Source organism: Glycine soja, chromosome 4 (genome assembly GCF_004193775.1).
Source record: "Glycine soja cultivar W05 chromosome 4, ASM419377v2, whole genome shotgun sequence".
Classification (NCBI taxonomy): domain Eukaryota; kingdom Viridiplantae; phylum Streptophyta; class Magnoliopsida; order Fabales; family Fabaceae; genus Glycine; species Glycine soja.
The window spans coordinates 8,138,381-8,153,945 of NC_041005.1; the positions used below are offsets into that span (position 1 = coordinate 8,138,381).

Here is a 15,565-nt window from a genome sequence, read left to right on the forward strand (position 1 = left end):
CTCTTGGAAGACTAAGAAGCAAACTACAGTGTCTCGATCTTCGGCCGAAGCTGAGTACCGCTCCATGGCTGCAGCTACTTGCGAACTCAAGTGGTTGAAAGGATTGTTGAGCTCTCTTGGTGTTGAGCATACTGATCCTATGCAACTTTATTGTGACAGCCAATCTGCCCTTCATATTGCTAATAATCCGGTCCTCCATGAGCGTACGAAACACATTGAAGTTGATTGCCATTTTGTGCGAGATGAAATTGTCAAGGGTAGCATCCAACCTTTGTATGTTCACACTTCTAAACAACTAGCTGATATCTTAACAAAGGCTCTAGGAAAACGTCAATTTGACTCTTTGCTGTCCAAGTTGGGCGTTCTTCATCTCCACGCTCCAACTTGAGGGGGGGTATTAGGATAATATTGGAAACTTAAGATAGAAAATCAAAATGGGTCTGATACTTATTTGCTGTCATTATTAAGGTGTAGTTATTTGCTTTCAATTCTATTTTCCATTTTTCAAGGATTTAGTGTAATTACCCTAGGAAGAGCAAGCGGTGTGCTTTGTGTATATAAATCAGTCTTTGTGCATCAATACAACATACAAAATTCTGCCTCATCATATTCTCTTAATATATACTATTTTGGGTTGACTTTCCAAAAACAGTGGATGGATTCTTAGTGTGTATCAACGTAACGAAATTGGGACTGGCATGATTAGAACCACCCTCCTATTCAAACATTTTCAAAAACCGTATGATTCTTTGCCAAAGGGAAACTCTCCCACCACAATTCAATGCCTCACTCATGGTGCAAGAGATGTGAAGTTATTGCCTTTAACATCGCATGTTTACATTACCAAGGATATTTTCTTTTCTTGACATCTAAGGGACACATGCATGCCCACAACTCAATTATGTTCAAGCACTACTGCTATGTTGATCTCCAATTTAAGTAAAAATATACATTCAAGATCTATATAAGTTTTAATTTTATTTAATATTTAAGAAAGTAGATAGACAGTTGTATAAATAAATTGGGTAGGTACACCAAAATAAAATTGGGTGGAAAACAATATGTATTATATTGCGCATTTTGCCGTTTCTAAAATTTTAATTTCTAAGAATTGGAGGATTAGGATGAGGATATACGAGAGTCAGCAAAATTAACACTTGAATATTATTTTGAATTGGTCGGAAGAAGAAGAGGTAATTGAAATGTGAAATTATCGTGAAAATCACAAGCAAGCACGCTCGTCACACGTGTATACTGATGATCAAAATATTACACCTAACCAAACCTGAAGACATAATTGCTTAATCGACCCATTTCAATTAACCAGCTTAAAGAAAAGGCGACGTAATTGTTTCTTTTTCTAAAATATACAAGGAGAGGATTGAAAGTTCTAATCAACCTTTTTTTCTTTGAAGGGAAAGAAATTGTGCACATTAAATAAAAGTTTAGGTGGGATAAAAGTCTAAGAAAGTGGATGATATTTGGTATATAAAAAATAAGGGAGGAAGGGGACATGGATTCCTCCTTGCCTTTTGGTCTAACTTTGCATTGGTTTGTGGTTATTATTATTATTATTTTTAAAAAAGGAAAACCACTAAGCTTTTTAGTGCGGGGAGGTGGATAAGGAGAGGGCGTTGGTTTTAGCTTTCCAAGCGTGGATGTTTTTGTTGGAGAATCCACAACCAAATTGGCTCCATGGTCTCATGTCCCACCAAACTCAAATGCATCTAAATGGGTAATAGCCCTTCTAAAAAGCAAAGCAAAGAAAAATACTCCCTCTTTCTTCTTCTTCTTCACCTATTCTTTCCATCGTGTGTTTGAGTGGGAAAAGGAGGCTTAAAGGTAAGAGAATGAAAACACTTTCTACCTCAGTCAATGCCAGCCTGATATATGTGTCACATTCTCGTGCATCCAATGCGCTTTGATCACGCGAGTTATATATGCAAGTAATTAATTATTTTATCATGGACCGTGTCTTTATTTCTTTAGTCACCAAATATTAATGTGAAATATTTATCTTTTAATCATATTTTTTTTATTCACAAGACTTTGAAATGAAATTGAGACTAAAATTAAGTAATTAATTAATTTAATTTAACAAATTAATCATGGATTCTTGTATATGGGTAAGGTTGTAAATGTTTTCTAAAGAAAATAAAATAAAATCATAATGAACATTATTAACAAAGTTGTTGTTAAAGATAATATTCATATAGAGCAAAATTATATGAGTTTTGGATTGTTTACTCGTTTATGCTTTAATTTTAATATATTAAATCTATTTGATTGTGACCCACGTACGTACGGTAGGTTTTCTTAGTGCGATCATGGGATTGGAGAGTGTTGCGTTGAACGTGATTAATACAAACATTAGTCGCTGGAAACATGTAAGACGCGTGTTTATCTGCGCCATAAACAAACCACTTTCTTTCCTAATACCTGTGGAGCACGTGTTTACTTATCTTTTCTTTTTCTTTTTTCTATTCTCTACTTCTTTCTTGTCTTCTTTCTCTTTTCCCGTTCTTCTGATTCTATTCTAGGTAAATATAACGGAGGGAATGATTTTATACTTTGTTTTCGTATTTTTGTTTGTGTTACACATGGTCTAATTTTAACATTGAAATTCTATATGAAAACTAAAAATTAATTAACATACAGTAAACACTTTTATGGTGAGATTTTCCTTCCAAATTAAGTGTAAGTATATATTGTTGCTAATAAACCTGTCACAGGAATATTTGTAATGATTAATCGTTTTTATTATTCTGATATTTTAAAAATATTTAAAATATCACAAGTTATTATTTCATTTTATATTTGTTAATTACAATATTAAAAATAGTTTTATTTGACGAAAGAGAAGCTTTTTTTAAAAGAAAAACACTATTAGTAAAGAGGATTATCTATTAATTAAAGCTAGCTCTTGAAAATACAAATAAAATAAAGGATAAAAGAAGAAAAATATATTGAGTTCGCTGATCCCTAAAGTTATCCGAAATTCGAGATAAAAAGGGATGGGAATAAAGAATCGACAAAAGATTCGGTTAATGTTAATGTCGTATTATGTATTCATTGCTCCATCCTATAGCTAGCTCCCTCACATGCGGACCTCATTGTCGTATTATGCATTTTTTTTATATGTACAATGTCGTATTATGCATTCATGCTTATGCTCATCTGACCCGTTGACATTGTCAATGGAAGCACTAATTAATCAACTTGGTATGCATTTCGTATATAATTAAATTAACGTCAAGAATGAATTGTCTGAAACCATGCTGGCATAGCAGATCATGAAGGGAAGAAGAAGGGAGAACATAACATGAGAGGAGAGAGCCGAGAGGGGATTGCTTACATCATATTTTTTGCTCACATGCAAATATGCTATAGAATAGAATATATGATATGTCATGACTCATGTGTGCCAAAGAAAAGAAAAGAATATGACAGGTGTTAAAATTAATGTATATATATCCAAATAGTACGTGTTCTGTATTACTAGTAGTGCCTTGCACAGAATCATATTCAATTTACTTTCTCTTTGTGGGTAGTGACGAAAGGATGCGCTTAGAGAGTTATTATGAAAATTTAAATGTCCAACATAGGTATATTAAACTAATAATTAATCTACACATTAAGGAAATTACTATGGTATATTGGTAGTGACATGAAGATGATATGTAATAATACGGTGAGTTATTAACTATTTGTTAAATAATGATTTTATACTAAATGTTCGAAATTATAATATTCTTTATGGTATGAAATGTTTAGAATTATTTTTATAACGAGTATCATGCCAAAAAAACATGATGGATATTAATTTAATATATATAATATTCGTTTATTAAAAACGTCAACATGTTAATGTTTTACTTTATTTACAAAGCATTCTCAAAATTAATTGTATACTAAATTTATATATAAATAAATAAAAAATCTAAGGAAACTACAACTTGCGGATTTGCTACTGTTAAGGGGTCCACAACAAGCATGCTCCTCACATTACAAATGTGTTACTGGCTTAATTGACATCATGTTAAAAGAGGATTATATTTTAGGAAAAATAAAAAGGCAAATAAAGTGACCATGATGATAAAATAACACTCAGACGTGCATACGAATTCTTTTAATTTATAATTGTTGATAATTAAATTATCGATGCCAAAATAATTTTTTAAATAAGTAAAGAAATCCGATGCTTTGCATCTTAAACGGGATGTAGTAGTGTAGCTGTTTTAGGGCCACCAAAAGGAAGGGGCATGAAAGGAGAGGACTTGATTGGACTCGTTTATTGCTCCCTCCACTCCAAACAAAAGGGCGTGAAAATATGCATATTCATATTCTTATGTTTTAATTTTAATAACCTATTTTTAGAATGCCTTTTTAATTGGGTGCCTAGAGATCTTATCTGTGCTTAAGATTTCTTTCAGGTGACAAAATCATGGGTCATACCATTGTTGTATATTCTTATTGGGGCTGCAACCACACCCTGTGGTGTGCTGTTGGTTTCTTTTATTTAGTTATTTATGCACTCCAATATAAGCAAGGTTCTATTTGGCCTTGTTTCTCATGAAAAGTGCTGCCGTGGAGAGTAATTCAGCTCAGTTAGATGCTTGCAAGAATTAAGTTATCCGATAGCATGGTTGGATTAGATTAATTTTATATCAAAATTAATTTTTAAAACCATGTTAAAAGTCCAAGTAATAAATAGTAGTTATCCAACACATGTTATTAGAAAATTAAAAGCATCACCTTGATCTAAACTTTTTAGTTTAACCATAAAATACATGCTTATTTGAATTTTGACCCTATGCTATAGTATAATTAATCTAAGCATGTTTAGTTAAACTTATTTTGAAAAAAAAATCACTTGTCTTTATTAGTTCTCTAAGAGAAATTTTGAAAACAAGGAATTATTTTTATAAAGATATGTTGTTTTTCAATTTATTAAATTATAGACTAATTTTACTTCTACCATGAGTGTGTGACTGTTGCTGTCCAAGAACCTATTTGATACTATTTAACCTAAATCAAAGTGTTGCAGTCTTGCAGAGCCCTGGAATGGGCCAAACCATATTGATGACTATTTTGATGGCCTAGGCACACTTACATGCATCACATCAATTAAAAGTATATTTGTATTCCGTGGCGGGACCAACGGCTAGCGAGCTTTTTACCCAAAAATCCTAAAGTTAGGCATCGATGGTTAATCACGAGAGGTACACCGTCAGGTGGAGTGCGAGTTTGGGAAATGATATGATATACCATTTGTTGAAAGGTGTGTCTGTACTCCTCAATTTAAATATGTATGTATAATTCCTAGTTTGAATGGTCAAGCTAAAAATGATTGATTGTTCATGTTAAACATTGCATACCATATCTTCTTTTCCATCTTTTGGTCCCCATTATCGCCTCCTTTCACTTCCTTATCCTTCCATGCTCTTACAAAAATTTTCTTTCTATTCTTGTTGTTCTTTCCCTATATGTGTATTGTGTGTTGTTGTTCACACACTAAGACAAAGTACGTTACATTTTATACTATGAAGATTTTCCTATTGATTACTGATATATGTGTTGGCTTGGATGATTGGCTCAAATGTTGAATTGATTAAAAAACCGAAATGGAAGTACCCTAGACTGGATATTCTGCGTTAATTTTGCCACGGTAAAAGTCAAATTAGAATAACGAAAGTTATGAAGTAAGAAGAACAAGTGGGGTGTTAGATCTAGATTTAGAAATACAAAGTCAATGCATGGGTGATGCAGAGAATGGCCACGATTTTATAAAAACTAGCACTTAACAATGGCAATAAACTTTTGCGCATGTTAAGATATTTTAAGCCAGAGTCCTCTTTTTTCGGGGTCAACAAGTCAGGGTTTGTGGAAAATACCAAAGCATGATATAGTATATTCCTTCTACGAAGAATTTTAAAAGATGCAACGTTAATTACTAGTAATTAGTCGTATTAATACTGTGGTTAACAAAACATAATAATATCCAAATGTAGTTTAGTTAACCAACCATTATGGTGATTGGTGAGGCTACATATAATAGGCATTTAAAGAAAAAATATGTGAATAAGAAGCATGATGGGATTTTGCAGATGGGGGGATGTGGATTCGTGGAGTGAAAAGGGGACAAGGGAGGTGGTTTGGTTCGAACCCAAGAGTGTGGTGAAGAACAACACATATGGGTTAGTTGACCCCATCCCAAACGAAAAAACAATTCACTTCACAAGGTCACGTCATGCATGATATGATACAACCATTCACGGGGCCACGCCACGCCACGCGCACAACGCTTGAATTGAAGCCTACTGTGATTTCATCATTGTAAACTTAAATGCCTTGCGTGCACTCCCTTCCTCGCGGACGTATGAATCAAACCACTCACACACACACCCGCAACCGCAATTCATTATTTTGCCTCTTTTGTTGGCTTTCTCCATTATTTTATGCACTTCAATCAAGGGCATATATGTCAATGCATGCTCTATATAATTCAACTCCCGTGCTGTCTTGTGGGTTGGAGTTTCCACATCCACTTTCCACCTTTGACTGTAGCCATTCACGCTTGTTCCTCTCTTCTTTGTCCTTCCTCACACTTTTCACTCTTCTCTCTCTCTCTCTAACTTTTCAGTTATAGGATTCATCTCCAATCTCCATCTCTTCTCAGTTCTCTCTCTATTCTAAGTAAGTTTTTCATTTTATGCATACACCGTGTTTTTGGCTTCCCAGGCTAAGGAAAATTTATTGGCAATTCTGGAATTGGTATATGGTTTTTGTTCAACAGGTCAAGGATTAGTTTTCTTTTGTTAAGTTTGGTGTTCGGGAAATTTTAAGTTTTCTTTTTGTTTTTTTAAAAAAAAAACTTCAGTTCAAAATTGAGAACTTGTTGCGTGGATTGAGCTGAGTCTCAGTTCCGTAAGGTTGATGATTCATGAAAAGTTTTAATATTTTTGTTGTTTGGTTTTGATTATGTTGATGGGGAATAAATGGGTGGTTTCTGATGTGATAATCATGTTGCAGGTTGGTGAGTAGTTTTTGAGTGAAGGAGTGGCTTTATCTTTTTGTGGGTAAGGACACAGCAGCATGCGGTGGTGGCCTAGTCTTTCTGTTGATGTATTCCGCAAAGGGATTTCATTGAATCTGTATTGCAAAGTGATTCTGTAATTTGTGTGGTGTGATTTAAACCTTTTTTAATCTTCTCTTTAAGCCGTTTCCATGGGATCCAATTTCTTGGTTGTTCTTCCTTGCTACGTCCGTCAGATCAGCTGAAGGGTAGCATTAGCAAACACAAATTCATCTTTCTCTCTAAAAAAAATTCGTTAATTAGCCTTTTTTATTTCCTTTTCTAGGAATGTTGAGTTGTACCAGTTTGTTTAGTATTTTTAGGCATCGTTATTTGTTTTAGTCAAATTCAAAACCTGTTGCACTGGCGTGGAGGTGATCAGATTAATAATTGTCCTTAGCAAAAGTGTGGTTCTTGCATTTTGAATTGAAGAGGGTTGGGAAAAATAGTTATGGTGTGCCAAGCAGCGAGTCAAACGAGATTTCGGGCATTGAAACATGAAAATGGAATCGCCGGGAGCTCCACCATTATAGTTAGAGTTATAGCATGCTTTCAACCTCTCAGAGAATGCCAGGTATGTAATGTGATCCAACTTTCAGTGGCCAACATTTTTTTTGTTATATTATTTGTGCACATCTTGTGATCTGCAAACTAGCATATCAATAAATGTTAATTTTTGTGTTCCAGGCTGAATATTTCCGTCATTTACTCAAACCTGTCACGTAATTGTTTTGCCTTGCTCCGTTTCGGTGGGTTCAGTCGGTTCTTTTATTTGTTTTCTTTGTTCGTGAAACAAAATACCTTTTGTAACAAATAGCTATTGAGTTGGAATCGTTTTTTCTTCAGGTATATTTTACATTATTGCTATTGTTATTATTCATTCATCAAAGAATGACTTTAATGTTGTTTAATTATTGATTTTATGGTACATGTTTCTGTATTTTTTAGGTGATTGTTCTGATTGAATGGGAGGAGATTGTGGAACCTGGGTACCGCATCTGCAATTTGGATGGCAATCACCAAATTTGAATCCCCTTGACATGGGGAAGCCAGTTGGTATTTCTGCAGCTATGAACCCTGGCTTTAATATGGTCTCTAGCAATGAGACAGTGCCTGCTTTCGTGTCCTCTGCACTGCCTCATTTGCAGTTAGGACATTCCTATGAACCCAGTGGTTGGTCTTATTGTTTGCCCCCCTTTCGACAAGGATTTTCCCCTGCTCTGAACTTCAATGCTGAGGGAAAAACCCCTGCTGACCATGTGAAAACTTTTGGGGACAAAATTGGTCCCTATGGTGAATCCAGCTCCCATCAGAAACAATTTCTTGTTATTGACCAGACGGGTGGTCAAACGACTATTGTTTATAGCTCTATGTTTGGGAATCCTGATGAGTGCCTTGCTTCTTGGCATTCAAAACTGCATGGTGCTAACTATTTGAGGGGGAATGAACCTTCTTTCAGAAGAGATTTGAATTTGAATTTGAATTTGAACTTGAAAGTGAATATGACTGAGCCAACTTTGGCTCATAAAGTGGATGAGAATCTGAAAACCAGCATTGAAAGTGAGATGCATGAAGACACCGAAGAAATTAATGCATTGCTTTACTCGGACAGCTATGGTTATTCTACCCAGGATGAGGATGATGATGATGAAGTTACTAGCACAGGGCACTCTCCGAGTACAATGACCACTCATGATAACTGTGAAGCCTTTAGGGGGGAAACCGCAGAAGAAGTTGCGAGCATTGCCGGGAAAACCAAGAAGAGGAAGCAATTGGATGGTTATTACGATGACATACAACTCATTGATACCGGCAGCTCTCAGAATCTGAACAAGTCTTCTGCCACAGGAGATGATGCAGAATCGAGATGTTCTAGTAATAACAACGAAGGATCCTTGTCTGGCAATAAGAAGATGAAAAAGGATAAGATACGCGACGTTCTGAGTATTCTGCGGAGCATAATTCCTGGTGGGAAGGATAAGGATCCGGCCATGCTTCTCGATGATGCCATACATTGCTTGAAAAACTTGAAACACAAGGCTCAAGCGCTCAGACTTGATGCCTTGTAAGTTGGAGAATTCTTACCCACACACGTCGCTATTTGTCATCTAAATAGTGTGTACTTTATTGTGTAAGTTCTGTTGATTTGCTTGTTGTTCATACTTCATGGAGTCTGCAAAATAAACAAGGACGTGGATGTCAAGAAGTTTGTGCTCAGCAACATATATAGGTGTTACGTGTGAAATACTGAGTAAAGTTGTCTTCTGAAGCCCTTTCTGAGTTGGATTGTGTAAGGAAAGACGGAAGTGTTCAGTGTATCAAGCGCAATAAAGGAAGTATGAATCATTGGTCCGTGTCTTAGACTAAAGAGAAAGTAGCACTCATACCATAGTATGGTGATTGGTGAGTGAACCATTTTGAATGAGAAGGGTGTTTGTGGTTGGTTATTCCAGATAAGGACTCAAAAAACGAGCGAACGCTGATATGGGGCCCAAACTTGCTTCCTCTTTTTGTATCCTTGTCATGTTTGATCAGATGAAGAATTTTTTTTTCACTGGCTGTGAAAGATCGAGGTAACTTGGTGCAGTTGGCCGGGCACACTCGTTCACAAGTTTCCTCCGGGATAGTTACTGCAGCAGTGTAGTGTAGGACGCATGTGGGAAACAGATATTTGTGTTCTCTGAGTTGTGCCCTACTTACTACATTTATGGGTTTGTGTTGTGTGTATCGTTATTGGTGTATGACTATGGACTACTTAAAGGATTGGATGATACTATCTCTTTGGTTGATGTTATTTAATATGGATGGTGTTACTATTGTCTTTTTGCTTGTATATTTACGTCGCATGCATGCATTTATCATATGAGAAAGTGGCGTGTTTTTAAATTTCTGGTCTTGCTAAACGAAAATGCATTGAAAATTAAAGGTGAGAGTGCACTAATAATATTTTTAATGAAGTTTTTATAAAACGTGTTATAAATGTGTATATACTGAAATTTTTAATGTATTCTTACTATCAAGCTTTAACATTTTTTGTTTGCCCAATTGAATTTTTTAACTAATTTCTTTACATCATTATCGGTGAGATCTTTAAAATATTATTAAATGTTATTTGGATGATTCCTATGTTGATGAGAAGTTATGTCCGGCTCCATGGTGATATGAAGGGGGACCACAGCGGTGAATTATTAGGGAGAAGGGTGCATTTATTTGTGCGTGAGAGAGAGTGAGGCACGGACGGTGAATAAATTGAATAGTCATGAGTCATGAGTAAGTATCAAACAAACAAAAGAAAGAATCTTGTACAGTGTTTTGTGGAAGGAACTTCATTGATCTTCTTCTGCAGCGCATTGGAAACCTACCATTGCTTGGAGGCTGGACCAACATGCAGGATTAGTAGGTATGGGTAGGAATGGCAACGGGCACCGTGAGATAGAAAACCTGTTGGAGCAAGGAAGAGAGAAAGGGGGAAACTGTTGTACTAAGTTGTACACAGAACAAAAGAATAATAGAGTCTTTTTTTTTAATGGAAAATTAATTCTCTTTGTTTATTCAACCACACACTCTATTCTTACAATATAAGAGTACTTATTTATATGTACTTACCAATCCATAATTTCATTAACCCCTAATTACATTTATGAATTATTTCTAACACCCCATGATTCAAAATGCAATATTCCAACAACAGACAATAACAAAGCTGGAATTACTTAATCAATCCTAAAGCTCTAGAATATTCATCATCATTCTCAGCTCCTTAAATCTGTCTATCTTCAAGGCTTTTGTGAAGATATCTGCCAACTGAATTTCTGTCTTACAGTGAACCAACTTGATTTTTCCTTTGGTTACCTAATCTCTTAGGAAATGAAACTTAGTTTCAATGTGATTAGAGCGACCATGAGAGACTGGAATTTTAGCAAGGTCAATTGCTGACTTGCTGTCAACCAGTAACTTTACAGCATCAATAGTAACTACTCCTAATTCTTCTAGTAATGAGGACAACCAACAAGCTTGACATGCTGCTGAACAAGCAGCTATATACTCTACTTCACAAGTAGAGAGTGCAACAACATCCTGTTTCTTAGAGCACTAGCAACAACATCCTGATTCTTAATAAGTAGGTTAGTTTGATCTGCTTCATTTAAATGTGAACCAAAACCAACTAAAATGATGGATATATTCACCTATACAAATGATTATAGTTATATTTATTTGGGTTTAATTATATTATTTTCCTGAAAATTGGGGTAAATTTATCTTTAATCCTTCAAATTAAGAAAAAAACCATTTTAGTCTCTCAATTAAAAAATATAATTCCCGAAAACAAACAACAGTAACAAAAGTGGTGATGTATACTTGAAAGTGAATACGTGTCAGATCTAAATCATGTAAGCACTTTAATCGTTTTCAGTAACTTTGGTTCGCTTTAAGGTCTAAAATTGAATTTATCCAAAATTTTAAGGAATAAAAATAAAACTAAGCCTTAAATATTCAATAATAATCTCAAATATTTAAAAAAAATCAAATAAAAATGACTTCCAAAATATAAATTATGAAAATTTTACATATTTCCGAAATATTCACGCGTATAAAAATATGTTATAAAATAAAAAAAATACCATAACATATCGACGTGTATTAAAAAATGTGTAAAAAAATAAAGAAATCCCAAAAATGGTGCACGTTGGATATATGCGTAACTCCATGATATCTGCTTCAACGGTAAAAAAGAAGTTAACTAACATTACTTAAAGTTTTTTTTTTTTGAGAAACATTACTTAAAGTTAAGCGATTAAGAATTTTTAGTGAAGATATTTTAAATACTTTAACCATTTTCATTAACTTTGTTTGGCTATTAAGGTTTACTATTTTTAAAAAAAAATTAAGAAATTATAATATATAATTGATTAAATTGTAATTTTGATCTCTTTATAATTTTACATCTACAATTTAGTCTTATTATTTTTAAATCAAAACATTTAGTCTCGTATTTTTTAAAATAAATAATTTTGATTTTTCTATTGGTTGATCATTTAAAATCAAATATTGAGTTTTATGTGATATATTGGTGTTGACGTATGATTTATGTAGACAAGGTGATTGATGTAACACTTATGTAATAAAGAATTAAAGAAAGTAAAAAAATAAAAAAGGAACTTAGTATAAATTAATTCACAACCTCTTATTGAAAGATAAAGTAATAAACCACTAAAATATTTGTTTTGTTTATTTAACTATATAAACATTATTTTATATGTATAATGAGTTAATCATTAATTGTTTTCGAGATATAAAAATTTATAAATTAAAAAAATAGTTAATATATAATTTTTTATACTATTTTGTATATTTTTATCTTGAATAATTTACATATTTTATTTTAATTTCTTAAATTAATATATAAATTATTTATATAAATTATTACATGTTAATATTTTTGTTTTAACTGTAATAAATTATTTAGTAAATAAGTTTTTAAAACCAATTATATAAATCAAGAAAATTACATAAATTAATATATAAATTATTTTATGTAATTTATGAAAATTATGTAAATTTATTTTTATATATAAATAATACAGAATTTATTTTAATTATAAAAGTAATAAATTTTTATTATTTAAATTTTTAGATTATTTAAATATTATTTTAAATTTACGTAATTTATATAAATTACATAAATAATTTTTAAAGTTAATCTATATATAGTTCATGTATTGTTTTAAAAAAAATTATAATAAACTTAGAACAATTTTTTATATATAATAATATATTAATTTGTATTAAATTAAATTTTTACAAAATAAATAAATACACGTGAAATTAAATATATTTAAATATTTAATATTTTATTTGAATTTAAAAAATTTTATAATTAAAAAAATTAATAACCCTCCAATAAGATAGTATTTATAACATTAATTAAACAAAATAAATATCTTGTTTTATCTTTAAATTAAATGTCAATAAGTTTTATTCTTTTTAAATTCTTTTTTATTTTTTACTTTATTTAATTCTTTGTAACATAAATATCATATCAATCATTTATATAAATGTATCTTTCACATCAAACTCAACATTTGACTTTAGACAATCAAGCAACAGAATTATTAAAATTATTTATTCTAAGAAATAAAAGATTAAATATCTTGATTTAGAAATAGAGGACCAAAATCAGTGATTTGAAATTATAGAGAAATTAAAATTATAATTTAACCTATTTATTTTTAATTTAAGAGACTAAAAATGAATTTACCCAAAATTTTAAGGATTAAAAATTACTTATAAAATATAAGTTATGAGAATATGAAAATTTTACATATTTCTGAAATATTAAAGTTTTTAAAAGTATTTTTTCTTAAAAATTAAAAAAAATACGAGAACATCTCAAGTATATTAAAAAAATGTAAAAAAAAAAAAATCCAGAAATACAAGTGCAGAGGTTCACACTGGATATGTACGCATTTGACCAAAATAGATTAAAAATAAAAATTAATTATTAAAATGGATTAATCAAAAAATATTTATTAAAATGAGTGATTTTTATTAGAAATGTAAGAAGCATCTTAAATAACATTTCATATTTTTTATTTGTCGTGTAATAAAATGCATCACTCTAATATATTTTATTTTATCATATATTTAGCAAAATACATGTTCAATGACTATGTTTCTTGTGTAATATTTCTTTCTAACTTTCTCTTATTATTTTATAAATAAAACGTTGAAAGAAAAAAATATTAATATCTTAAATATATAAAAAATATTTTTGCTTTTTTACTTATAATTTAAGTAAAAACAGTAAGTCAAAGTGACTAATTTCACTTAAATCTAACTTCTTAATTTTTATCAATGTAATCAATGATTAAAAAAATATAAAGATTTTCAATTTTGGGTTTTAATAAAAAAAAATATGGGACTACAATCAGTTTTTCTCGTGAATATATACTCTTTCTTGTTTTTTTTCCCTAATGTACACCATTTTGTAAATGAACCAAAAGAGATTTGAGAAATACAAACTCAAATGAACGTATTTTCTCTCCTTTTTGTTTTTTTTAATTTAAAATATTATATTATATAATTTTTTAAATTGATTTTAAAATTACTTATTTATTAAATTAAATTTTATAATTTTGTTTTTTATTTTTTTAAAAGAAAAATATATAGATAAAGAAAAATAAAAAAAATGGATAAAACTAGAGTACAATTTTTTAGTTATGTTGTATGTAATTTTGTAGTTAAATTTATGTGTTGTTGATATTTTTTTTGTTATGTTCGTTAATTAAAAAATAAGAAAATTAGTTAGTAGTATTAAAACAAATTATAAAACACAGTGAAAAAATAATTGATACATCTATCTTATAAAATAAACATAAAATTTCAAAAAGTGTAGTAACTAACATGATAATCGAAAATAATAAAACATATTAAAAAATACAATTACAACGTAAATATGACAAAACCAATTATGATCTGAAATATGTTGTGCAAGATACATGTCTTCTTCTATTTCGATCACTGGTCAATAGTTGGTAGAGTGTGCTAACACCTTTAGCACGTCTTTGTCATTTTTCAATTTTGTTATCTCATATTCAATTAAATTTTCTGAATACTTAGCATGACCTAGTTGTCGAAAGAATAATCGTCATAAAGGGGAATCCCTATAGGTGTAACTTACTTGATTAAATGTTTGAGTAAATCTTATTGGATTTGTTATAGTAAAGGAGTAATCCTAAAACCCACCTTGACGTGGTATCTTCCACTTCTACATACTTGTATCATGAGTAGAGTCATAGTTGATTGAAGAAGAAGCATGTTGAGTATAGCATATGATGTTCTAATCGTGGTACATAATAATTCTATTGGACCAACATACTAGTATTGTGTATTGCTCATTGCAAATCATACCTTATTATATACTTAATCTATCATTTAATTTAATAAATAAGTAATTTAAAAACCAATTAAAAAATTATATAATATAATATTTATATTTTAAATTAAAAAAAACAAAAAGGAGAGAGAGTGCATTTACGTTCATTTGAGTTTGTAGTTGTAAGAGTGATGTCAATCAAAACACAAAGTCCAAAGTAGTGTAGAATGAGAATTAAATTGCAAAATGAGTATATTGAAAAAAAAACAGGAAAAATAGTGTATTTATGAAAAAATAAACTGACTATCCGTAATCCAATTTGTAGAAATCAAAATACCTAAGAATTGCATATATATATTTTTTTTAGTTTTATCTATTTGATTTGTATTGATTCGAATGAACTTGAAATAATAAAAAACAACTCTTATTTTTCAGATAAAATTTTAAAATATTGAGTAAAAATATAATAAAATTTAATCATTAAACATATATTTTACATCAGTTTAACTGAAACTAAATTAAATAAATATGTGACTTACAAGATGGATCATATTATAATAACACCTAGGATAAACAAAATAAAATATAAAATGCCTTTCATGGTATTTTTTACA

The 15,565-nt window shown here is 30.8% G+C and overlaps 1 protein-coding gene across 2 annotated transcripts; it reads left to right on the top strand.

Moving 5' to 3' along the window:
• The first annotated feature begins 6,417 nt into the window (after nucleotides 1-6,417).
• On the top strand, nucleotides 6,418-9,908 carry LOC114409200 (transcription factor bHLH143-like). 2 transcript variants are annotated; one of them, XM_028372560.1, is made up of 4 exons: nucleotides 6,418-6,696; nucleotides 7,033-7,649; nucleotides 7,763-7,921; nucleotides 8,024-9,908. In XM_028372560.1, exon 4 carries the CDS (start codon nucleotides 8,041-8,043, stop codon nucleotides 9,142-9,144), a length of 1,104 nt encoding a protein of 367 aa, XP_028228361.1. In that variant the 5' UTR covers nucleotides 6,418-6,696; nucleotides 7,033-7,649; nucleotides 7,763-7,921; nucleotides 8,024-8,040; the 3' UTR covers nucleotides 9,145-9,908. The 2 variants fall into 2 exon arrangements, with proteins under 2 accessions (XP_028228361.1, XP_028228362.1); XM_028372561.1 differs by lacking the exon at nucleotides 6,418-6,696 and adding an exon at nucleotides 6,714-6,796.
• The last annotated feature ends 5,657 nt before the right edge of the window (nucleotides 9,909-15,565 follow it).